Source organism: Mesoplodon mirus (assembly GCF_964341445.2).
Source record: "Mesoplodon mirus genome assembly, chromosome: 4".
Classification (NCBI taxonomy): Eukaryota; Metazoa; Chordata; class Mammalia; order Artiodactyla; family Ziphiidae; genus Mesoplodon; species Mesoplodon mirus.
Genome location: NC_138979.1, coordinates 122,713,611 through 122,740,938, shown reverse-complemented (window position 1 = coordinate 122,740,938; position 27,328 = coordinate 122,713,611). Strand labels below are relative to the sequence as shown.

Sequence of the window (27,328 nt, the reverse complement as noted above, 5' to 3'; positions counted from 1 at the left end):
TTCTGAATTCTTTTTCAGGTAGACTGCCTATTACCTCTTCATTTGTTAGGTCTGGTGGGTTTTTATCTTGCTCCTTCTCCTGCTGTGTGTTTTTCTGTCTTCTCATTTTGCTTATGTTACTGTGTTTGGGGTCTCCTTTTTGCAGGCTGCCGGTTCGTAGTTCCCGTTGTTTTTGGTGTCTGTCCCCAGTGGCTAAGGTTGGTCTAGTGGGTTGTGTAGGCTTCCTGGTGGAGGGGACTAGTGCCTGTGTTCTGGTGGATGAGGCTGGATCTTGTCTTTCTGGTGGGCAGGTCCACGTCTGGTGGTGTGTTTTGGGGTGTCTGCGGACTTTTTATGATTTTAGGCCACCTCTCTGCTAATGGGTGGCGTTGTGTTCCTGTCTTGCTAGTTGTTTGGCATAGGGTGTCCAGCACTGTAGCTTGCTGGTCGTTGAGTGAAGCTGGGTGCTGCTGTTGAGATGGAGATCTCTGGAAGATTTTTGCCGTTTGATATTATGTGGAGCTGGGAGGTCTCTTGTGGACCAGTGTCCTGAAGTTGGCTCTCCCACCTCAGAGGCACAGCACTGACTCCAGGCTCCTCAATTTGGGATGATGTGTTGTCTATTCATGTATTCCACAGATGCAGGGTACATCAAGTTGATTGTGGAGCTTTAATCCGCTGCTTCTGAGGCTGCTGGGAGAGGTTTCCCTTTCTCTTCTTTGTTCTCACAGCTCCTGGGTCTCAGCTTTGGATTTGGCCCCGCCTCTGCGTGTAGGTCGCCGGAGGGCGTCTGTTCTTCGCTCAGACAGGACAGGGTTAAAGGAGCAGCCGCTTCGGGGACTCTTGCTCACTCAGGCCAGGCGGGAGGGAGGGGCATGGAGTGCGGGGCGAGCCTGCAGCGGCAGAGGTCGGCGTGACGTTGCACCAGCCCGAGGCGCGCCGTGCGTTCTCCCAGGGAAGCCGCCCCTGGATCCCGGGACCCCGGCAGTGGCGGGCTGCACAGGCTCCCGGAAGGGCGGTGTGGGCAGTGACCTGCGCTCGCACACAGGCTTGTTGGCGGCGGCAGCAGCAGCAGCCCCAGCGTCCCACGCCCGTCACTGGGCTCCGCGCTTTCAGTCGCGACTCGCGCCCGTCTGTGGAGCCCCTTTAAGCAGCGCTCTTAATCCCCTCTCCTCGCGCACCAGGAAACCAAGAGGGAAGAAAAAGTCTCTTGCCTCTTCGGCAGCTCCAGAGTTTTCCCGGACTCCCTGCCGGCTAGCTGTGGCACATTAGCCCCCTTCACGCTGAGTTCTCGCCGCCAGCCCCAGTCCTCTCCCTGCGCTCTGACCGAAGCCCGAGCCTCAGCTTCCAGCGCTGCGCGCCCCGGCGGGCGAGCAGACAAGCCTCTCGGGCTGGTGAGTGCCGCTCGGCACCGATCCTCTGTGTGGGGATCTCTCCGCTTTGCCCTACCCAGGTATGTGGGGAGTTTCTTGCCTTTTGGGAGGTCTGGGGTCTTCTGCCAGCGTTCAGTAGGTGTTCTGTAGGAGTTGTTCCACGTGTAGCTGTATTTCTGGTGTATCCGTGGGGAGGAAGGTGATCTCCGCGTCTTACTCTTCCGCCATCTTACCCGGAAGTCTCCAGTGAATATTTTGCAGAGAACTGGCTGCATCTCTTAGTTATGCCTCTTAGTCTCTTATAAAATTTCAGAACTGAGATGTATCTTAAGAGGTCAGCCAATTCAATTTCTTTACTAATGTTTATTTTTCGAAACTGAGGCTTGGGGGTTAAGTTTCCAAGGTCACAATGCTACACAGGGGCAGGATTAAGATTCTTATTCTAGTTCTTTCTATTATTGTTGATGCTATTCCCTGAATTCATAGGAAAAGTCACAATAGTGATAAGACTAGTATGTATGTAGCCTTTAGAGTTTACAATGAACTGCTGCTCTTTGTAATTTCATACAATAATCTGTGTAATGGCGTAACAAACATAATTAATATCCCATTTTAAAGACTAGGAGATTTAAACAGTAAACTTTCAGCAACTTATTCTAGTTTTCATAATTAAACAGTAGGGGGCTGTGAATTGAGCCCAAAGTTCCTGCTTTTAAGTCTTGTACCTTTAAGTAAATAACTAACTTCTCTATGTATAATATCTCTGTCCTCATTGGTAAAATGAGGATATAATAAAAGTGTCTTCATCAAAGAAGGATTTTTTTTCTTGAGAATTAAATGTGTTAAGTGAATAAAACTCTTTTAGCATCTTTTGCCTGACATGTTATAAGTAGGCAATATATGTCAAGGTTTTGTTTGTTTTTTTAATTGCTACCTTTCTAAAACATCCTACAGCTAATACAGAGTCATTACTCTAGGCTTAAGGATAAAGAAGAATTCACTAATATCCTAATAATAATTTTAGTTGAATTTAAAAATACAACACTAAGTTTATTCCTCTTTTGATTTTCATCATCATAGAAATATTTGCTGTCAAATGCAGTTAGAAACTTTCATCATCTTGACACAGCAAAATGTAATTTAATCATAGCTTTTTCACACCAAGAAAATAACAAAGAACTATTTTCATCTTAATGTTTAAAACTGCAAACAAAAAACTGCACCTTCCGCATACATTTCAGAAGGTAAAAACGAGACGCACTGACTGGATGCAGCCTCACGGTGGTGCTAAATCACCATTGATAAAGGCTCGAGACCCAGCTAAAGCTCTGCAGAAACCAAACTGACGCAGGATTGAAACATTCCTACTGGGTTAACCAGGAAGGTATTTGCTTTGGATCCCTATGGTTCTTCTCCAGCAACCTTGAGCAATGACCTTGACAACTGTCCCAACAAATCCATTAGTAATGTTAATTCAGTTTTCTTCCTGGCATTGCAACAAATAAATTATACACAAATATATATAATATTACCCTTAAAAAGAACTGTGTAGCTTTATTTTTTAATGTTATTGAGAATTCTCAACTTGGATTTGGCCACAGCATTTGCATATAAGATAACATTTACCTTTGCCCTGTTCATCAACTGTGTATCTTAATTTCTTATGTCCCTTGGAACCATTTATTAAAGTCCTTACATCTCCCTGCCCCAAACCTCAGCTTGAAATCTCAACTCTTTTGACCCCCTTCCTCCACTATCTCATTTTTTTAAAGCCACAAAATTGTACTGATTTGTCTTTTATAACATCTCCCACCTCTGTTTCTTTTTTTTTTTCTTTTTTTTCTTTTTTTTTTTTTTGCAGTACGCGGGCCTCTCACTGTTGTGGCCTCTCCCGTTGCGGAGCACAGGCTCCCGACGCGCAGGCTCAACGGCCATGGCTCACGGGCCCAGCGACTCCGTGGCATGTGGGATCTTCCCAGACCGGGACACGAACCCGAATCCCCTGCATCGGCAGGCGGACTCTCAACCACTGTGCCACCAGGGAAGCCCACCTCTGTTTCTTTATTTTCCTTAGTTGGCTTCCAAAACCACAGTTCAGACCCTTTTAGCAATAACCTTCAAAATTAGTCTTAGAGCATTAGCTACCAACCTTGACTGTACATCAGAAATGCATGAAGGAGCTTTAAAAAATACCTATCCCTCAAGAGTCTGATTTAATAGCTCTGGGTGGAGGCTGAAGTTGGATTTTTTTTTCAAAGTACCCCAGTGATTATACTGTGCAGCCACAATCAAGAACCACTTCGCTAGAGCTGTATCCAGCACACCATGGCCAGATTAACCTTAAACTACCAACCACCTGAGCCAAAAATTTTAAGTAATGTCTCCTCTTCAGAAAGATTGCAAATTAGTGACTTGAAGGCTAAACCTATCCTATGGATGTGTTTTATTTGGCCCGTTTTTAAATGTTCAGACCAAAAATTAACAAATTGGGAGATGTCACATACAACCCAGATTTGCTATTTCTTTTTTTTTTTTTTTTTTGCGGTACGCGGGCCTCTCACTGTTGTGGCCTCTCCCGTTGCGGAGCACAGGCTCTGGACGCGCAGGCCCAGCCGCTCCGCGGCATGCAGGATCCTCCCGGACCGGGGCACAAACCCGTGTCCCCTGCATCGGCAGGCGGACTCCCAACCACTGCGCCACCAGGGAAGCCCCAGATTTGCTATTTCTTTTTAAAAATTGCAAGATCTTGCCACACAGCACCCACACTCCCGTGCAACAATCACTTGGAACTGAGCAGTTGGCTGCCCTCTAGACCTGGCACTTACCCTCCGTTACTCAGTCTCTTTCACTCCCCACTTCCACCCGACTGTATGACTCATTTATATTATCTGTCTGCCCCTCTTAGAGTCATTTTAGTTTGTAACTCCTGGTCTAAAGGAAAAAGTTCAATCTGAATAATACATTCACTCACTCACTTATTCATTTATTCATGCATTCATTAGACAGGTATTTATTTTGTGTCTGTGCTATGTAAACACTTGGAATTCAAAGTTCATATTTTGGTCCTTTCTTTCTAACTTTATATTCCCCTTCCCTTCAACTAACTCTATTCTAACCAGCAACTGGTTTAAGAGAACATCTCCCTCCTAAAGTTCATAGCCTAGAGGCTAATTTCCCAGACTCCTTTGCAGTTAGGTGATGCCATATGACAAAGTCTGGACCAATGGGATGTGAACAGAAGAAATGTGTACAACTTCCAAGTCCTGTCTGTGAGAAGAAAGCTGGGTGCTCTCCACGTTCCCCTTCTGGTGAGATGGAACACAGATACAGCATTGGTGCACCATAGTACAAGAGCAACAGGGAGAAAGCACCTGAATCCCTAGATGGCCTCTACCTTCCCTGGATTGTCTGCCTACCTCTTGTTATGTGAGAGAGAAAAAGCCTTCTATCTTATTGTATTTGGGGATCTCTTTGTTTTTGTTTTTGTTTTTGGCGATATGTGGGCCTCTCACTGTTGTGGCCTCTCCCATTGCGGAGCACAGGCTCCGGACGCACAGGCTAAGCAGCCATGGCTCACGGGCCCAGCCGCTCCGCGGCATGTGGGATCCTCCCGGACCGGGGCACGAACCCATGTCCCCTGCATCGGCAGGCGGACTTCCAACCACTGCGCCACCAGGGAAGCCCGATCTCTTTGTTTATAGCAGTTTAGCCTACACCCTTTACTATTTCCCAAATATACCTTAAACATTCTTGCCCTCAACCTTAGCTTATACCAAAGCTTCTGTCACTAACATTCTGCCTTCTCATCTCTTCTAAATTCTACTCATTATTCAAGGTCCAGCTCAAGTAGTCCACCTTCTGTGATGCTTGGTCTAGGTACACTTGTTATCTTCCTTCCTCGCTCTCCCATTGTGTAACTTTCCACTTGAGACTTATCAAATATTATCTTCTTTAATAAACAGAGCCTAGAATTATGTTGTCCTACCTCTTTCAAATTCTAAGTCCAGAATTTAAAACAAAATTTTAGATTGTTCATAGCATAAAGAAGAATATTCAGATTCCTACAGCATTCTGCTACTAACACCACTTGTTGAATAATGATCTGTACTATCAATTCATGTTCAATTTGTGATCTTTTAGGACTCCTGAATCTTCCAATTTTAATTACAAAGCTGAGCCTTCCCAACTCTTTAAAAATGTGGCTTCTTCCTTGATATTTAAACTGAATTGTTTATTCTTGCATCTAAACAGTTCCTCAACCCTCTGGATACATATTTCTAAGACTAAGAAATGTACTGAGAAGATCAAGGGTTCAAGCTCAAATGGTGATGAAGAGCCAACTCATAGTCCTCTCATATTTGGAATCTGAGAATCTCTAGGACAACATCAGGGGAAGAAAGTAGAAGATACTCTTGGGGAAGGAAATTAAAAGGGAAAATAGGTGCCAGAGAGTGAAAACTATATATTCCAGAAGAATAGTAAAGAAAAAGAATAGGAGAGAAGATATAAGGAAGAGAGAGAATTCAGATATAGGAGGAAGACTAGCAACTGTGAGGGAAAAGGTTAGCATAAGGGAAAGGCGCATACAAAACGAAATGCCAGTGAAGAACAGTAGAATCCAATAACCTTAAAATGCTTCCTATCTGATAGGATGCTCTTAAGAGATCATTATAAACACCAAAGTGCAGACTACCACTCCACCAACTCTAGGAAAACTGCTATGTGGTTGGTATAAAAGAAACATCAAAGGCAGGTGAAAATTAAATTTACAGCAGATCTTGATTATAAGTTACTCTGGGGACAAATAAAGAAAAATACAGCTGTGTTTCAAATCAAGTAAAGAATGGCAGACAGGACTTTTTAAAAAGAGTGACTCCCAAGTGTCTTCCTAAAGACGAATCTTGTCTCTTGAAGTTGTGTCCTACCACACGAAAAAGCTAGGGGTGAGATCTTTAAAGCACAAGAGGTAATCACACTGAGATAAAATAAAAAATAACTCAAAGACTTAAACCTAAGACTTGAACTGTAAAACTCCTAAAAGAAAACATAAAATAAAAGCCTCATGACATGGGTCTTGGCAATGATTTCTTGGATATGACACCAAAAGCACAGCCAACAAAAGCAAAAATAGACAAATGGGGCCACATCATCCTTTAAAAATTTTGTGCATCAAAGGGCCCAATCAACAGAGTGAAAAGGAATGGGAGAAAACGTTTGCAAATCAAATATATAATAAAAGGTTAAGATCCAGAATATAAAGAACTCCTACAACTCAACAACAAAAAATCAAATAACCCAATTTAAAAAGTGGACAACATACTTGAATAGACATTCTTCCAAAGAGGATCTACAAATGGCCAACAAGCATATGTAAAGATGTTCAACATCACTAATCATCAGAGAAACGCAAATCAAAATCATAATGAGATAATTCAAAAGAGTGATGTGCCACAATGTTCACTGCAGCTCTATTGACAATAGCCAGGACATGGAAGCAACCTAAGTGTCCCTCGACAGATGAATGGTTAAAGAAGATATGGCAAATATATACAATGGAATAGTACTCAGCCATAAAAAGAAACGAAATTGAGTTATTTGTAGTGAGGTGGATGGACCTAGAGACTGTCATACAGAGTGAAGTAAGTCAGAAAGAGAAAAACAAATACCGTATGCTAACACATATATATGGAATCTAAAAAAGAAAGTGGTTCTGAAGAACCTAGGAGCAGGACAGGAATAAAGACGCAGACGTAGAGAATGTACTTGAGGACATGGAGAGGGGAAAGGGTAAGCTGGGACAAAGTGAGAGAGTAGCATTGACATATGTACACTACCAAATCCAAATGTAAAATAGATAGCTAGTGGGAAGCAGCCGCATATCACAGGGAAATCAGCTCCGTGCTCTGTGACCCCCTAGAGGGGTGGGATAGGGAGGGTGGGAGGGAAATGCAAGAGGGAGGGGATATGGGTATATATGTATACGTATAGCTGATTCACTTTGTTATACAGCAGAAACTAACACACCATTGTAAAGCAATTATACTCCAATAAAGCATAATGAGATATTACCTCACACCCATTAGGATGGTTACTATCTTAAAAAAAAAAAAAAACCCAGAAAATAACAATTGCTGATGAGGATATGGAGAAACTGAAACTCTTGTGCACTGTTGTTGGGATTGTAAAATGGAGCAACCATGACGGAAAATGGTATGGTGATTTCTCAAAAAATTAAAAGTACAACTACCATATGGTCCAGCAGCAATCCTATCCAATTTCTGGGTATATACCCACAGAATTGAAAGCAGGGTCTTGAAGAGGTATTTGCACACCTATGTTCATAACAGCATTATTCACAATAGCCAAGAAGTGGAAGCAAGTCAAATATCCCTCCACAGATGAATGGGTAAACAAAATGTGGTATATACATACAGTGGAATTATTCACCCTTAAAAAGGAAGGAAATCCTGTCATATGTTACAACATGGATGAATCTTGAGGACATTATGCTAAGTGAAACAAACCAATCACAAAAAGACAAATACTATATGATTCCAATTATATGATGCATCTAAAGTAGTCAAATTCATAGAAACAAAAAGTAGAATTGTGCCTAACAGGGGCTGGAGGAGAGGGGAAAAGGGCAGTTGTTTAATTGGTATGGAGTTTCAGATTTGCAAGATGAAAAAGTTCTGGAGATCTGTTTCACAACAATATGAATACACTTACTACTGAACTGTACACTTAAAAATGGTTAGGAGGCAAATTTTATGTTATGTTTTTTTACCACAATGGAAGAAGAAGGAAAAGAGAACACAGGACAACATGATATTTCTTTAATGACTGCCATCATCAGTGTGGTATCATTGATGTGTCAACATATGGTCGAAATGAGGGTGAAAGATAGGATGGATCCTATCTGGACCATTTTACCTCTTGGAAAAAGAAATGCAGAAATCAGTGCCAAGCTAATCCCAGGACCAAACCTCTTCTACATTCCCATTAACCTGGTATTACTGACCACATCCCAGCTCTACCTCTAGGCAGCAGCAAGGGTGACTGTATTTGTGCTGCTACCACAGACTGGACTGCAATTTTACATAGCCTAGTTACAAAGATCAAGCACTCAGACAAATATTTGCTGCAATGAATCTGAAATAATTTATGTGCAAGGACATTCTTAGCTGGCACCAAAGAAGTTTTTAAATTGGGTTATAGATGTCTCTGAGATAAAATGCTAACAAACAGCTGAGTCACTGAACTATAGCTGGGACACCATAATCTAGCATTTGAAGACATTTATATCTCTGGGGAGAAAAGGAATCAGCTACGTCATGCATCCATTAACTTGGTACCAATGAGTCCAACCTAATGGAGCCATGTCTTCCAGGATGAGTTCTAAGGTCCTCACTGACTCTTTAAAACAAATCTAAAGGTTATTTTTTTTCTTTATCCTTATTCTTCTTGATCTCCATTTTGCAAAGAATGAAGCTAGTGTTCATCATACTAAACATCTCTTCTCCCTTCATTTACTTAATACCTGAGAATCCTGTTCTTTCCTGGTCCCCACAACTAGGCCTCTTCCTTACTCCTGCCTCGTAACTGGGCTAAAACTTGAAAGTCAGTTGTCCTCCTCTTCTCTTCTCCATCTATCCTCAGTCTCTCAGGGAATTCTTCTATTCCCAAGACTTTATCTAGTGGGAAGAGCAAAGCAGATAGGGCTTGAAGCATGGCTCTATGACTTATTAGCTGTGCAGCTTAGGAGAGGTGATTTCATCTCCCTGAACTCCTCTCCTCCACTCCAAAATGGGGACTCATTCATTCTTTCATTCAACAACCTTTACTGAGCACCTACTACGTAGCTGGCAATGTTCTAGGTACATGAGATTCATTAGCAAGCTAAACAGATAAAAATGTCTGCCTTCACAGATCTCCCAGTCTAGCAAGGGGAGACAAAAATTAATAATAATACACATGCTAAATAAGAGAATTATATAAAATTACAGAATATGGTGAAAGCCATAGAAGAAAAGAAAAAGAAGTTAGGTCACACTTTTTAAAAGGTGGTCAAGGTAACCTTCTCTAAGAAATTATTATTTGACCAAGTCTCAGAAGAGGTGGAGGAATTAGAAAAAAAATGCATCTGACAGAGAATGTGCAGCCAGAGGGAGCTGACAAAGGTCTGAAAGGCAGGGGTGTACCCAGCTTGTTCCAGGAACGGCAAAGGGTCCAGGGGGAATGGAGTGAAGTGAGCATGGGGAAGAGCAGTTGGAAATGAGTCAGAGAGGAAATCAGGGGACCAGTCCATGTAGGACCTCTGAATGCCATGGGAGCTGTTGCAGAGTTTTGAGCAGAGGGGTGACATGATCTGATTTATGTTTTTGTTTTTTTTGGCTGTGTTGGGTCTTAGTTGTGGCGCACGGGCTCCAGAATGTGTGGGCTCTGTAGTTTGCAGCTCGCGGGCCCTCTAATCGAAGCACGCGGGCTCAGTAGTTGTGGCGTGCAGGCTTAGCTGCCCCGCGGCATGTGGGATCTTAGTCGCCCCCCACAGCCGAACAGAGATCGAACCTGCATTCCCTGCATTGGAAGGTGGATTCTTAACCACTGGACCACCAGGGAAATCCCTGATTTATGTTTTAAAAGGATCACTCTGGCTGCTTTGTTGGGAATAGACTGTAAGGAGAGCAGAACGGAAGCAGGGAAACCAGTTAGGAGACTACCTCAGTAATCCAGGCAGGAAGTGATGGTGGCTAGGACCAGAGCGGGAGCACTGGAGAGGGAGAGAAGTGGTCAATGTAAGATAATAAAACCTACCTTGTAGGGTTGTTTTGAGAATCTTATGAGAGCACTACTTCAGGTAAAGTGCCAAGTATTTGCCTGATACAAGGAAGATGTTAAATAATACCCTCTCTTATTATGTTATATTTTCCTGGTTGAATACGTTTTCTGGGTCACTATATGGAGGAGGTCAAAGCTAGAATGTGATACCCAAGGTCAACTGACATGGGGATTTGTATTCACCCCTGCCTGAAGCATTGAAAGGAAGTTGGGCTGAGGAAGGGGCTTAATCCCTTTTTAGGTTTCATTTCATATCCCAACTCTAAGACAGTATTTCCAATGGCCTACATTTCCTCTTAAAAGTTTCATCGTATACTCAATATCAGTGCACGCATTTTTAAAAATTACCTGCCTCACCTCCACCTCAAGCAGCTACCCATCCAAATGTTTCCTTCTATTAAAACTACAGGGCTTCCCCGGTGGCGCAGTGGTTGAGAGTCCACCTGCCGATGCAGGGGACACAGGTTCGTGCCCCGGTCTGGGAAGATCCCACATGCCGTGGAGCAGCTGGGCCTGTGAGCCATGGCCACTGAGCCTGCGCATCCGGAGCCTGTGCTCTGCAACGGGAGAGGCCACAGCAGTGTGAGGCCCGTGTACCACAAAAAAAAAAAAAAAAAAAAAAAAAAAACTACACCAGTCCCTAGAGACTGAAAACTTAGCTTCATCTTTGTACAACTGTGGAATAAAAGGATGCTTCCATTGGAAGTTGGTATAATAGCCATCATCTGCTTAAAACATCTCTATTTACAAAAAAGAAACAAAGCCCAGAATGGAGCAGCATTAGCTGTGGGCCACTCCTGGCTTTAATGACTGAGCAAGGGCTGGAACCAGTTTCCTGGATCCCATTCACTTTATCAACAGCGCCCCCCATTCGCCCATCCCCCATCACAGCAGCCCCTAACACTGGCTGCCACAGGCATCTCTGCACTGGTCACCGCCATGGCTGCCATGACCGTCTTTCCTGTTATTGCCAATTAGGGCTTCCAGAAAGGCTATTGGAGGCCATGGCACACACTGCTTTAAGTGTGCCGGCTCTGGGTTCAAATTCTGGCTCTGCACTCACTAGCTGTGAGGCCTTGAGCATGTTTCCTAACCACAGTCTGCCTTAGCATCTTCATCTGAAAAGTTCTTACCTCCCAGGACTTAAGTAGAATAAGGCATGTAAAGCCCTTAGCACAGAACCAGCACAAAATAAGAGCCCAAGGAACATGAGTTATTGTTAGTTGTATAACTATTCTCAGTCCCTTTCAGAGAAGTTACCATGGATGCCTGGTAAACAAATCCTAACTGCCTTGGTCTGGCCATCAGGGCCTTGCAGCTACCAGGTCTATTAAATTTATGGAAACCTTTATTGCTCTCTGCTCACTGACCTTCCAGTCAAGACAGCTGTGGACCCCAATACCATGCTCATTCCCAATACCCACCTCTGCGTTTTGGTTTTTGCTCCTTCTACCTGAAAGGCCCACCTTCCTTCTCTCTACATCCTGGCACATCCTTCAAAGCCCCAGTGAAGGTTTATTATTTCACAAGAACTTCCCAGGCAAATCCTAGCTCTACTGATATTATTTCTTCTCTACAATACTACAGTATTTACATGTAGTACGTACTAGTCACTTCCTAATGGAGAGGCATGGGAGCATTTAGTTAATAGTATGGGTTGTAGAGCAGACTGCCTGGTCTCTCTCAGCCTCAGTCTCCTCTACGTAAAATGGGGTTAATATTAGGGTTGTTGTGAGGGTTGGACACATAAATACTTAGTAAACAATTATTAATATATGTTACGATTATTATATATTGCTGTTAGCTTTACCCTCTTTGTTTTATGTACCTTCATTTTCTTCCTCCAGGTCATTCTGTCCATATGTACTATACTTTTATCCAGTATCTTAAATCACAGCTTACATTAAGGAGCTGAATTCTGAGAATTTTGATGTCTGTCCTTAAAGATTTCATCACATAACAATTTGTTCTAAAAGTACAGATTTACCTAAAATATCAACTCCCCAATCTCAGAGCCCATAGATGGTACACAGTATAGGTAGCATGGTTATTAGCCAGAGGAGGAAGACTGAAGAAAAAAATTCCTGATAAATTAGAAATATCTGGTCTTTTTCTACAAGAAGTTAATATTGGAGATGTGAGAGCTATTCTGGGGTTAGAACCAACAAATCAAAAAAGCACTGAGGGTAACTGGAACTTTCCATCCATGTATTCCTGAGGTACTGGCGTGTGCACAGCTACTGTTCTACCTTATTTTGTATTCTGTTCAAGGGGGTCCACCACTCATCAGGAGCCATGTTAGGTTTGAGCAATATCAACAGAGAGATGTATACCAGCAGGGACACATCAAGCTAATGCACGGACAAGGGCAGTTCCTAGTGATGCCACTGTTACAACTCAGTGATCATCGTGTGTTTTTTCTTCTTTCTTTAGGGAATCGGTTATGTTTATCAAAAATAGCAACACATTTTATCATGGGGTGGGGAAGAGTTCACCTTTTCCCAGCAATACTTCCAAAAATCAGGTAAGAAATCATTCAGATTAAGAAGACCACCCTTACCTCTATTTTTTCCCATATGGCTTCATAGTTGTCTTGGTGTTGAATATCTTGCATCAGTTTCTGAATTAAAGCAGACTTTGTAGTGGAATGGCTCTCATTTTTCTCAGAGGATGAAGCTCTCTCTGACTTCTCATCAATGTATTTTTTCATGCCAGAGAGAGGCACGCACAACTCCTCGTCGGAAGGAAGGTCACTGAGGGGGCCAGATTCAATGCTCTCCCCGAGCGAAGAGGCTATATCACTGGATGAGCTTGGAGACACCCTGCCTAGCCTTGTATGCTTCTTCTTGACATGGTATGTTGGATAGATCTCAGAATCTGAATTCATTTCAGACAGTTCCCAGTCATCAATATTCTGAATGGTTTCCCCCCTGGGTTTCTGAGGCAGAAGCTTTGTTAGGTTTTCCAACTTCAAAGCTAATACTTCTGTCTGCTTAAGGTGAGAGGGCAGTGCTAGGTACTCATCAGAGCCATACCAGGCCTCCACAACCTGACCGTTCCTGGTGACGTGACTTGGGGAGGAGGTGTAGCTTTTTTTGCTTTTGTGTTCTGAAAGAAGGGGTACCGGAGACGTGACGTTGTCTGAGCCAGCAGAGGACTCACTGCTTTGACTAAAAGGTGGTGAACTGGATGTTTCTGACTGCACTGGCAATTTGGCATTCCAACTACTCTGGTTATATGGCTCAAGTGAGGACATGGAAGCAGAATCTGTTTCTGGCCCCTCTATGGCCTTGGAAGTGCTAGAAGGAATTCCATTCGGCACTGCTGAGCCCTTAGTGGTTTTGGCTTGCTTGCCTGAACTGGGGTCCCGTTTAGGTGTCTGGCATGAAGGCACCTCTTCTACGGTCTTGTGAGGCTTTTTAAGTCGAAGTTTCTCTTTATGGTCATTCAGCCTCCCCAGGCTGGAGGAGATCTCCTTAATGTGACTTGTGACTGTGTTTTCAAGATTCCCATCCCCCACCTTGTGCAAACACTCATATGAGCAGCTGGCAGTAGAAGGTCCGTTGGGGTAAGAAGACTGTAACACCAGGCAAAGTTTAGCTCTGTCACGAGGGTCTGCCAGGGAAGGGGTGCTCCTGCTCATCTCAGGCTTGAGATCAACCACCTGCTTCTTTCCACTAGTGCCTTTCAGATTATTCTTAAAAGTCTCCTCTTTAAGGAAAAGCCCTCTTTTGGGCAACGTGGGCTGTGTGGGAGAGTCCTCGTTATAATTAAAGCAATCTCTGATGGATCGCTTGGGGGTTGCATTTTCACAAGGAAGAGGCTGTTGATTCTTTGCCCCAAGTTGGGAAGAGGAATCAGATGCTTGCTTCACAGTCTCCAGAGAGGGTTGTCCAGCATTTGTCAGAGCTTCCCCTGAAGATGACGGCCCCTGCGTTAAGCCTGGCTGCTCCTCCGCTGTGGCCGCACTGTTTTCCTCACATCCACCTCTGTCATCTGCTGAAAGAGACACCTGAGACACCTCCTCACTAACTGCTTTGCTGCAGTTGGAAGGGACCGCATCAGGAGCCACCGTAAGTAACCCAACACTTCGGATAAGCTCAGGGAACTCCTTTTCCATTTCACTGTAGCTCCAAGAGTCAAAGGGTTTGGTTTTGACCTGGCTAGAGGTCATATCACCCAGGCCACTGAGCAAATCCTCACTTGGACTGTAGTCAGACAGTTCGAAAGCAGTAATGCCACAATCCAGAGACAAGTAATTCTGAGAGCATTTGATAGTTAACTGTCCTGAGTCATCCACTTCTGTTAGAGCATCAAGCCGGTCCTGAAACAGACAACGGAAATGGTTTCAGTAAATGCAACATTATATTCAACTGCTGCTCACATGAAATCTCAGCAGAGGCCACTATAAAGGTCAAAAATGCATCAATCTCAATTGCTTCTGGTTTGAGATACAGAAAGGCATATTCAATTAATTATCATATTGCTTTATATAGTATCCTGTTCTTAAATATTTAAGGATTTTTCTTTAATCTGGAGAACAGAGCCTTGATAGAAATGGTCAAGGCCAAGCCAAAAATAACCATTCTTACCCTAACTTTCTATTTTAAAATGGTATATTTTTCATTTAGTAAGCATTTCTTAAGTGATGCCTTAAGTAATAACATTTCTGAAAACAAAATAATATGAGAGTAAAATCTCCATGGATGTCTCTTTTGCTTATCACTCCATCACCTACCACAGTGGTGGGCTCATAGTAGATGCTCAGTAAATATTTTAAAGTAGAATAATTAATTATAGTAAGTCTGTTGTGTTAAATATATATTCACAAATCACAAGAAGATGAACTATTGAATTTGCATACATAACAAAAATAGTTCAAGGCCAACTTCTGTTTGTCGCCACCTTTTAAAGGTAAACAGAGGAAATCCTGGAGAAAATTAATGAGTCAAAAGTGTATCATCTTAGCCCCCATCCCCGCCCTCTGTGTGCACTCTCCCCTACCCTCCACCCCCACCCCCATTTCCATTTGTGTGTGCTAGATGCCAAGTGCCCACCTTCCTTCAAGGTAGGCTGATTTGAAATTCCCCTATGCTAAAAAATAGTATTATAAGTAAGTGTTTTTAATTTTTTAATCTTTAGTTGTATAATTCAGGTTCTTTTCTCATTACTAATGCAGGTGCTGGTATCACACAACAAATGGGGAGACTTTTACTTGATGATCTGTTCGGGGCAGAAGGGCCCCTGGAATCCTTCATGCCTACCAGGCTGAAGGATAGCTGGTCTAATTGAGGCCCTCAGGAGATGAAGGAAGAAAACTGAAATGTAAAGGGTGGCTATATCCCCTGATCTCTGCTCTCCTGGAGGAGGAATGGGGTGAGCAGGACACTGTATCATTTCAACCAGGTTATCCCAAGATCTGGCCTTTCCAGGACCTTACATCAAGTTTTGGGGGTCAATTGTTTGTTTTGCTTTGTTCTCTCCCTTCAGACCTTTACCTTGCCTTTACCTCCTACTCTCTTCACTCTTATTCCACAACATCCAGATAAATAATAATGATGAAAAACCTCATTTTACCTTTCTAGGCCTCAATGTCCTCATCTTATAAATGGGGGTGGTTGATTACCACTACTACTTTTTCATTTAATCCTCAAAACAATTTTCTTCTGGGGTCTGTATGATTGTCCCTGTTTTACGTAAGTGGAGCCTGAGCCAAAAGAAGGTGCATAACTAGGACATAGCCTCGGGACTAAGGCTGAGCTAAGCCTTAAACAAAGGCTGTCTGACCCATAATTTGACCCCTGTGCCATAATTTTCTCTGATTCACTGGATGTTATTTTAAACGGACATACCCTCTCCTCCAGTTTGTCCTGCACATTGCCACCAGAGTAACCTTTACAAATTTCAAGTCTTGATGCTATTACTTCTCTGCTTAAAATCCTTTATTAACTTCCTGCTGCTAGGTTAAAACCCAAACCCTTTAAGAACAGATATGAAGAGGCCTCTCTCAAGCCACTCTCCCCTCCCTGGCTGCACCCGGCTACGGTATCATCCTTCCAGTTTTTGAATGTGTTCCTCCTGCCCCAGAGCCTTTGCACATGCTATTTCCACTGCCAAGAAAGCTTCCCACCTGTAAAACCCTTAACTAGTTAATTTTTACTCACCCCTCAGACCTCAGATCAAGCTTCACTTCTGCAAGATTCCAAACACCCACCTAAGTCAGAATCTTTTCTTATAAGTGCTCATAAAACTATGCTGTTTTGGGCTTCCCTGGTGGCACAGTGGTTGAGAGTCCGCCTGCCAATGCAGGCGACACAGGTTTGTGCCCCGGTCCGGGAAGATCCCACATGCCGTGGAGCGGCTGGGCCCGTGAGCCATGGTCGCTGAGCCTGCGCGTCTGGAGCTTGTGCTCCGCAACGGGAGAGGCCACAACAGGGAGAGACCCGTGTATAGCAAAAAAAAACCAAAACTATGTTTTTTTCCTTTAAATATTTATCTAAAGCTTTAAATATATATTATTGTGATTATTTGATTAATCTGTTTATCCCAATAGTTTGTAAGCACCACAAGAGTATAAATCACATAGAAAATGGCTGACTTTCCAGGATACCTGCAACACTTAGCATAGTGAGCTACACAGAATTCAAAAATACATCTGTTGAATGAATGAATGAATGAATGAAGACATTTTGGAATGTATCTCTATGCCTTCATGAAGTTTATTCCTCTGATTATGTAGTTTTCATTGATTCCAGTAATTAAAAGCCCAAACCTCAGAGTTAAATTCTAGCTCAAGCACTAATTATTCATGTGATCAGGAACCAGTAGCTTGATATCACTAAGCCTCATTTCCCTCATCTGTAAAAATGAAACAATAAGCCATGCCATAGGGCTGTTGTGAGGCTTAAAGAAGACAGAATATGTAAGACACAAGTCTGGCACATGGATGGGTACTCAATGAATGCTTACTCTTATGACTTATTATGTATTTTTTTACTAATCAAATATATCAAGGGGGGAAGTTTCATCAAAATGAGAGGTGTCCCTATGCTAAATTATACTGCACAAAGTAAGAAACCAATATTAACTGCCAATATCAACAAAAAATGGTCTAACTAGAATTGTTTGGCTTTTATGCTTCATATCTGGAACAGGATCTTTAAAGAAAACAGTCAGAAGCCCAAAACACCAAGGAATGAGCCAGTCAAACAAAAGTCACAGTTCATGCAATTTTCAAGAGGATAATAGAGGAAATTCCAATTTAAAAGCAGGTTGTATTTACTAAAATTTTTTTTATTTGGTTGTTCAATGTTCAGAACTTATTCCTTTACAAAAATAGTACTATAAATAGCGATTAAGCTCCAAAGCTATCCCATAAGTTAGTATTTAAGTTATTAACTATTTGAAATTTACATTATTTTTAATCATTTTTATCACAAATTTACAGCACTGTACCTACTTAAGTGAGGTCAAAGAGGCATTAAGGAAAAATGTTCCTATGATGAATAGAAAAAAAGAGATGTGAGAGTTCAGGTAAAAATTAGACCCATGAAAATGTCAGCTACCTGCTTCTGGACAGGCAAGGAATACCATAACCGTGGGAAAGTATTTGATCCCAATTTTGGTGGTCACAGAACGTTAAGACCAGGGGATACTGTCTTGTTCAAAAATAACAGGTACTCAATAAATGATGTTAGCTGAACATATGGCATAAGACATCTAGATAATAGGGTATGGATGCCTTTTCCTAATTAAGTCTTCCCCTGAAGATCCCTTCCCTAGCCAGTCCTTCGTTTGGAAAAGAAAATACCATACTCAAAAACACTTAATGCTCCAAAGGGAGCCCTCTCCCGTTCTGTTCCCAATAAGGCCAACTACTGCTGTGCATGGCTGACTGTCATTCAAGGGTAACTAGTTTTAATTCATACTGCATTTTTTAATGTGAAAAAAAAATCCCTCCCTGAAAAACAAAAAACAGCACATAGCATATGCATTTCATATCCTAAAGACCAAGTGGCAAGCATCTACCCATATATTTTAACACAGTTGGCTATTATTTAAGAGCACTCCTCAAAAGTATTTTTCTACATTTCACAGTGCAGAGGCAATTTAAAAAAAATAAAGTTCTCTGAAGTTTCTCAGAGCCGATAAATAATGAGTTTCATTTCTTAAAATATTGCTTAGTAATACTAATATTTTAGTCCCACTGCTTTCTACTGGACCACCTTCCCAGATAGTTTTCTAATGCATGTAAGTAATAAAGTCACAGGTGGATATGGAGGTGGGGGAAGAGTGCATGTTGTTTTTACTGGCCTTTTTATTTTAGAAATACCACATTTTATTTTGTAGTGCTTTTAGCTGTGTCATGGCAGCCTAGCAATGTCCAAACTCAGACAGGCCCCCATTTAATATGTTATGAAGCAGTTTCTCAGATGAAGGTTATGTTTTATGGAGATGGTAACTTATTCACTTTATTGGTGAGCAATTTATTCACTTTACTGCTGGCTTCAATATTGTCTCAGACATCAAGGAAACCCTTTTTCCTCCCTAATTTGAAACAAGAAATTTTGCTTTGCTCCTTGCCCATAAATAAGTTAAGTTCTAATTCCAAATGCCTTCTCAGATCTTTCTTTGTTTAACAGTGAATTCTGTCACCAGCTGAACATGAGATTTGATACTTCTAATTTAGAGATTTGAAGATCTCCCTACTGAAATGCCCCCAAGGTTTATATTAGTGTCCACTGCCATTTCAGAGTTGACTTTATGCCCTGATTTAGTGACCTCACTCAGAAGAGTTGAAAACAGAATTTCACTGTTTTAATTATGGTTACGGCAAAAAATTTTGTATGCCCCTCTCTTCCCTTCCTCCCCTAATTTCACTACATGGTGTTTGTTATGCTTCAATTACTAACATATAAATTCATAGACCTTGTACAAGAAGGCTACAGCCCCCCAGAGTCCTCAGACCACAAGGTCGAGGCCCTTGCTCAGATTCCTTTCAGCACTCCCATGTTGGTGCTCTGATTCTGACTGCCTTCCAGACAGCAGCAGTGGACTAAGAGGAACAAGCAATGATAGGGAAGTGGGAAGCAAGGCAAAGTTTAGTTTCTCATGGGAAAAGGGAAAATAGACAAAGTCTTTCAATATTTTTATTTATACTATAGTAATAATTCTTGACAATTTCCATTTTCTACAGGCTGAAATTATGAGTCAAATAACTAAACTCCATGATCAATCCCAGTCAACCAACCTACAGTGATATCTCCCTCTTCCACACTTAAAGCAGTTATTATCTGCATTATTTACTTCAGTTCAAGTCATCGACTTTTATACACAGCGATACGAACTAGGTGCTGTGGGAGATACAGAGATGATTATAATCTGGTGTCAACAATCACGAAGTTCAAATCTAGCACACACTTTGTCGTAATATAAATTGCCCTGTGATAAGTGCTCATGGAAGAACACACAAAGTGCAATGATGTGAGTACTCTGGAAGGACCAATGTGCTCCCACTGAGAGGGTGAGTATCATTTAGGTAAAGTGCTTACCACACCATCTGGCATATGGTAAGTTCTTAATCAATGTTCGCTATTGTGTTACTACTATTAACAGTTATCACTACCTGTGTGACTACCTCTCTCAGCCTCAGTCTTCTTATCTGTAAGATAGATACAATAATATCATCTGTAAAATAAGGATAACAGCACTTGCCCTGCCAACCTCCCAGAACTGTTTGAGGATCTAACAAAATTATGACAGTGATTCCTAACATTTAATAGCATGTGTTATTCATCTTTGAATGCCTAGTGCCTTATAAAGAGTAAGAAATCAATAAATATTTAGGGGAGGTAGAAAGGAAAGTAGGAAGGAAAGGAAGAAGGAAATAATTATTATTATTTTTACCAAAGAGATCAGTTAAGGGCTGGTTTTGCTTGTTTTATTTAATTATTCTTAGGTTTATGCCCTTAAGCATTCGCTTGGCCTCTCTTAAATTCAGTTTTTCTATCTATAAAATTGAACTTTTAAAAATTTATTTATTTTATTTATTTTTGGCTAAGTTGGGTCTTCGTTGCTGCGCTCGGGCTTTCTCTGGTTGTGGCGAGCAGGGGCTACTATTCATGGCGGTGCACGGGCTTCTCATTGCGGTGGCTTCTCTTGCTGCGGAGCACAGGCTCTAGGCGCGTGGACTCAGGAGCTGTGGCTCACGGGCTCTAGAGAGCAGGCTCAGTAGTTGTGGTGCACGGGCTTAGCTGCTCCGCGGCATGTGGGATCTTCCTGGACCAGGGCTCGAACCCGTGTCCCCTACATTGGCAGGCGGATTCTTAACCATTGCACCACCAGGGAAGCCCGGAACTATTTTTTTTAAATTGACGTATAGCTGATTTACAATATTGTGTTATTTTCAGGTGTACAGCAAAGTGATTCAGTTACATATATATTTTTTCAGTCTCTTTTCCATTATAGATTATTACAAGATACTGAATATACTTCCCCGTGCTATATAGTAAATCCTTATTTTATCTAATTTATATACAGTGGTTTGTATCTGTTAATCCCATACTCCTAATTCATCCCTCCTCCCTCCCTTTCCCCTTTGGTAACCATAAGTTTGTTTTCTATGTCTCTGAGTCTGTTTCTGTTTTGTGAATAAATTCATTTATATTATTTTTTATATTCCACATATAAGTGATAATCATATAGTATTTGTCCTTCTCTGTCTGACTTACTTTTCATTAGTATGATAATCTCTAGGTCCATCCATGTTGCTGCAAATGGCAATCTTTCATTCTTTTTTATGGATGAGTAATATCGAAATGGAACTACTTTTAATACCCATTACTCTCCTTACTAAATAAAACAATAAATATAAATTGCTTATCACAGTATCTGAAATATAGAAAATTTCAGTATAACACATTTTTTACACAATGTGGAGCTTTGCCCTAAAGTATTTTTTGTTTGTTCAGCTGGTTTTGTTTCAGTAAGGCATTTGCCAATTTGTTTACAAGATATGGTCTGTTCCATATTTAAGTAAAGGAATAAAACTCACTTTGTTTTTGTACAGACAGAAAGAGAACTTGACACTTTCTTGACTTCCAAACCTATTATCTAATGGACTATGAAACTCAACTGACTTCCAAGAAGAGAAAAATGAATTTACCTTCACTGGAAGGACATTTACTATTCTAGTTTATCAGCATGTTTTACGCCATCTCCCTCTTCATTCTATAAATCTTTCACAGCTGAATTTATTCTGATAAAGCTGAGAATTTTATCCTAATTCTCTTCCTACTTTCCCCAGTTCCAGTGTGCTGACAGAAACAAATAACACTAACAAATAGGATCAGGAATCCATTGCTTCAGGAAAGATGGTAATGGAGACAGTGCTTCAATTCACAGAGAAATGTCCACAAAGCAGATGGTTGAGAATCCACTGTTCCTTTACCCGTCATACAACGCATTCCTGCATCTCTACAACAGGACTAAAGACTGACTTCAAACATGAAAATGCACTAAATTGCTTTCAATCTAATCTGTAAGTAATTGTTGAGCTCACATTGTGAGACCCATGATGGGTACTACTTAATATAAACTCGCTACATAGCTGTGAAAATAGTGGCCAGTAACAATTAGTTAGTCTCAATGGCTTTTCATCTTTCTTGGGCTACCACTTTGTGAATAATACAAGTTCAAATAAACACATGATGAACATATTTCACAAAGCAGCAATAACAACAATAACAATAAACCCTAGAGCACTTTCTTATCCCCAGCTCTAATCAGAGTTGTGATCAGTAAATGTTTATTGAATGAATAAATAAATATGTAATATGAGTTGGTTTGACTCAATGATTTCTAATGCCCCCGCTAAGTGGTTGGAAGTGGGCAGATCTGATGACTGATCAATACTGGATTTTGGACAGAGCCAGGAGAACACATGGGTAGAAACAAAAAAAGAATGTACAGATTGGAGATACCAGGTAGATATCTAAAGTACTGTCTCTTCAGAGTTTAGACAAACCTTCCCCATCTCTGATCTCCCACCTCATTAGCATACACCTCCTCCTAAACACCAGATCTAGGGCAGAGTTGACTAGTTTGGGATTCTGTGTAGTTTTCCATAACCACAAGGGTCCCAATCAGGGACCTTCTAGGGATCCCACTTGGGATGGATGGCATCTGAGGACTATCTCACACACCTACATATTCATTCTACGATTTTAAAAGGAACTCTACCAAAGTCTGTATCACCTCCCTCATTGCCACAATATTAGGAAAAGCTAAATGAAAACAAAGACTGTGACCTAAAGTTAGAAGTGAGCCCAGTAGATTTTCATTCCCAGAAACTTCCAGGGCCTGCAGGGAATTTGCCACAGCAAGAGCATCATTATTACAAAAACAATAATCAACAAATATAAATCATTTATGAGAAGAAGCCCAGATTTGTTTTGTGTTGTTGATAATGTTGGAGCCACTGAAACATTAATAACTTAATGAGATGCAACACTCTTTATAAGGCCTTTTAATCCACATTTATATAAATGCCTTCTAAACTTGTATAATACATATTTTCCACAAAATCAACAGTAGAGCACTAAACTGGGTTTCAAGAGCCAAGGGACTATATACATACACACACACTCTATGTATCTATACACGGTATCTATCTATCTATCTATCTATCTACCTACCTACCTACCTATCCATCCATCCATCTATCCATCCATCTATTTATCTATCCATCCAGCCATCCACACACACGTATATATAGCCCCTACTAAGCTAGCACAATGCCTCTCCCTCTCTCTCTTTCTCTCTCGCTCTGACATATATGTCAGTTTTATTTGGGAATAGGAAAGTTCACTTGGACTTAACTTTACAGTGTTCATTCTTAAGCTATGAATCAAGATTAACAGCAACAAACTCTTTAAACTATGCTTACTATGAGTACAAAAAAATCTAAATATACTGGTTGTGCAAAATTCTAAAGTCCATATGACTCACTGCAACCAGAATGATTTTTCTAAACCATGAATTGAATTGCATCAATTCCCTGAACAAACTCTTCTGTTATCCTCAAAATAAAGTCCACTTCTCTTAATATGACTTTTTAATACGGCTTTTCATCTTCATGATCTAACCTCTGCTTACATATTACTTCAAATCCTGCTTCCTGGTCCCTTGAACTTTTTCCTCTCTGAGGCTGTCATTCTCTCTCTTACCTCTGGATCTTTGATCATGCCATTCCTTCTGTCTAGGACAGTTTCTACCTCTGTTCATCAGTCTAATCCTGCTTCTCCTTCAGGTCTCAGGTTAGACTCACTCCTCCTGTAAAGGCTTCCCTGTCTGAATTAGGTGCCCCTTCTCTGTCCTCCAGTGGCATCATGTAGACCATTGTATCTGCATGTAGATCACGCAGATCACAGTCTGGTCTTAATGTCTGTCCACTTGCCTCCACTCCCCACTAGTCTCAGCTCTTTGAAGGCAAAGGCCATGCTTTGATCACTATTACACTCTTAGCACCTAGTGCCTGGCCCATATAAGCACTCAATGAATATTTATCAAATAATTGAACGAGGAACAGGAAGCCAGGTTAGCACCAACAGCTACGGGTGGTATCTGTGCAAACTACCGGGAGTGAATGAACTCTGGTTTTTAGCTTCATTCACATTAGAAGTGCCCAAGCCTCTAGTCACTATACCTAGATTCAACACCCGGCTTAGGACCTGCTTATTTACCTATGAAGAATTCCTATCCCACACCTCTGAACTGAAAACATCCTCAAATAATCACACCTGACAATGCACTATTTGGCTTCAAGGAAAACACCCACCTCCTTTGTCTCTTCAGAGAAAGCTTGCAGAATGTCCGTTTGTCTGGTGTAGTTGCCATTGGCGTCCTGCAGACCTTGCAGAATGCGCTCCCGCAGAACCAGCACTGAGACGCGGAGCTGGTGCCAGAGGAGCTGCACCGCGTGGATGTCCACAATCACGTTGACGGAGTAGGATAGCAGCTTCAGGGAGAACTCCGTTTCAAGGAGGGCATGGATTTGCTCAACATGATCAGAAATGTCTTCACAAATGTCCTGCAATAAAGAAAAGCAAATATACGATGACTCCTTTGCCTTAACCTGGGAAAAGGATGATAGAAAGGTCACTCCTTCACCTGACACCAATGATCAGGGCCAACAGGTCAGGTGAGCACATGTTGGATAGCTGGCCTTTGTTTCAGTTCAGATAGAGTCACAGGCCATATTCCTGGGCACTGGGCCTTCAGTGCACACAGGTAAGTTGATCTCTTTCTAAGCCACGAAAATCCTACTATTTTTCAGATACTCACATTGAAAGTTCATCCAAGGTGAGAGGTTACCTCACAAATCTGCTCTCTGTTCTCTTTATTTACTGTTAGTTTGGGATTTAGGTAAGGGAGTCAACGGCTCTTCTTTTTGCTACTGGTGAGCTCCACTGAACACATAATATCTTAGGATAGAAGCATCCTCCAGACATGTAGCATGAAGAAAAATGGGCTAGAATGTGTGCTGCACTGGAACTCCTAGCCATTCTCAGTGAGCCATGGGATCTTCAAGGTAAGGGATAATTGTCACTTTCCCACAGGGACACAATTTAATATTTAAATTCTTAATGGATATCCACGCTTTGCAAACAAAATCACTCTTAAGAAGGAAAACCAGAGAAACCCCAAGAGTGAACAAAAACAAAGTACAGTTTGGTTTGGTTTTTAAGACTCAGACATTTAAAATAAAACCATTACTATATCAAAGTTTCAATGTCCTCCTCACATACTATTAGGTAGGCAGATTTTATCTGATGTGTCACTTGTCCTCACAAGTTCCCACATTTTCATTGTGCTGTCAGAGGCCAGCAGCATGAAATGGGCAGCATCACTGGTAATACTTACTTGAGCAATTGGAATCCATTAAGCATCAAAATGATGCAGATGTCAGCAAAAAGTGCTCAGTTACTCACTTTTAGTTATGTATCAGTGATTTCTTTTAAGTGCAGCTTTTATTTATGATTTTTGTTAAAGCTAAAATTTTAAGACAGCCTTTGAGTTCTGAGTCCTATCTTGAGTATCAAAACAGTCATTCTATGCTGGAAACATAACCTTCTGATTTCATACAATTCAATTACTTGTTTTCAAAGAAAAACTAAAATGTAACCTGTATTTGACAATGTGTAATAATAAGCCAAAAAAACTATTGAATAATGATAGAAAGTTGTGCTGAATTCTGAACAAAAATTATCGTACAATTCCAATACATGCTCCAACATTAGTTCTTGAAATCCAAGACCTAACTGGTAATAAATTGGTGATAATAACTTGAACCAGATTAAAAGTTTAAACTAAATAGACTTTGGAGTTCTGATTAGGTAAATTTCTTAGAGAAAAATATGGCCCATGGGCTTATGCAGTCCAATAGAGACTTGGGGCAAAACTTATAATACCCTATTAACCAGTACATAAGAACCAATCACAGCCAGATTAGCTAGTCTCTGCTGACCTTAGGCAGAAAAAAGCAGGCCTCTAACTACCATCAGATATTCCATGTAGCCTGGGGTCTTAGCTGATGCTTGTTTGGACATCTACTCCATTTACCCCACGCATTTTATTCCTGATGCCTCAACCACCACCCCAAAGCAAATGCCCTCCATGCTTTGTCCTATTAGGATGCTCATTTCTATGTAGTACTGTGTTGCCTTGGAAAATGCCCTTCCTCCCACTGCTGACCTCTTCCAAATTCTCAGTACTCTCCTGGCTAATATCCCCAATCCATTGTAAAAACGTGCCCTAACCTCTTCACGAATGCTACCTCTACCTCCTGTTCCTACCCAAACTTGACTTTGCCCAAGGCTTCTACTTCCTCCACTGCTCTCCCAGGGGAAGCTGCTCATTCTCCCAGGCCTCAGCTGAGAGATGGGGAAGGGTGGAGGAAGGAGGGGAGCTGATGGGGGAAGGGCAGACCTCAGTGCTTTTTTGTCACTTTCTGATCATTACTCTTTTGCCTTCTTTCTTCGGAGGTGCCTACTGTCTGCTAAGCCTTCCTGTCATCCTCCCTTACTACTGTTATCTACATTCTTCTCTCTCACTCCTCTGCACTGAAGAATGCATCTGGTTCATGGTTTTCTTCTCCATGCTGAGCACACCATTATCTTAGGTAATTTCAGCAGTCACACTGAGGAGCCAGCCAACATTCTAGCCTCGGATTTCCTTTACTTCACTACTCCTAAGACCTTCATGCCATTCTACTGGGATGACCCTCTGCCATCGCTCCACTCTGGACCTGGTCGTCACTTCACCTGGGGAACAATAACAGAAAGTCCCTTGTGCCCCCAACCTCTCTTTGACAGACTTTTTTACTCCCATTCCCCCACTACAGGTGCTTTTCAGCCCCCTCCAGGCCACCATCCCCTCCAGCCGCTTTCCTCATACACCCCCTGTCTCCTAGCACAGCTTCCACAGTGGTTACTTCAACCACTCTCTCGGCAGTGTGCTCAACTGCCTCACACTCTTGATTCCATGACTCAGAATTTGTGAGTCTCTGTCTCTTAGGCCCCACTGCAATCTAGCGATGCAGAAAAATGACATACCTAAGAGAGAAAAAGGTTTGAGTAACCCTCTGCCACCTGCTCAGAAGAGCTAAATAGGCATTTCTACACCACCCTATGCTCATCCCCCAATACAGAAAGTTATATGTATAGCCTTGGTACCATGAAAACTTCATGCCAAAGCACATGTCATCCACTCTATTTACACACATTTGGCTCCTTCATAATAGATGCAGGAATCTAGTCAGAGCCAGTTCATGGGTCAAGATGTCAGGCAACCATCCAGGGGAAACTATGTGTAAGGGGCACTAAAGCATCAATGGTGCCAGTTAACTTAGGTTTTTATACCCTCCTCCTTAGTAACTGTGAAATGTGAATTAGCCCTGTTCCCACAGAAGCAGATGGGCCCTGAGGAGAAAGAAACACCCTCCCCACAAGCGCTGACCTCACTCTGCTGAGTATTTTGGCAATATGCACACGAAGGATCTGCTGAAATTCTGAAACTAAATGCATAGCATGGTACAATTTTCTGGAGTCTATTAATTTATTTAATTACTTTTATGCCCT

General features: G+C 41.7%; 1 protein-coding gene across 4 annotated transcripts in view; it reads right to left on the bottom strand.

Moving 5' to 3' along the window:
• The window catches only part of AKAP6 (A-kinase anchoring protein 6), a 607,701-nt gene that overhangs the window by 266,168 nt on the left and 314,205 nt on the right, over window positions 1–27,328 (bottom strand). For all 4 annotated transcript variants that reach the window (XM_082617945.1, XM_082617944.1, XM_082617947.1 and 1 more), the window contains 2 exons: window positions 24,028–24,279; window positions 12,751–14,514 (listed from right to left, as the gene is read on the bottom strand). In XM_082617945.1, coding sequence (XP_082474071.1) covers window positions 12,751–14,514; window positions 24,028–24,279 — 2,016 coding nt within the window. The remainder of the gene's footprint in view (window positions 1–12,750; window positions 14,515–24,027; window positions 24,280–27,328) is intronic.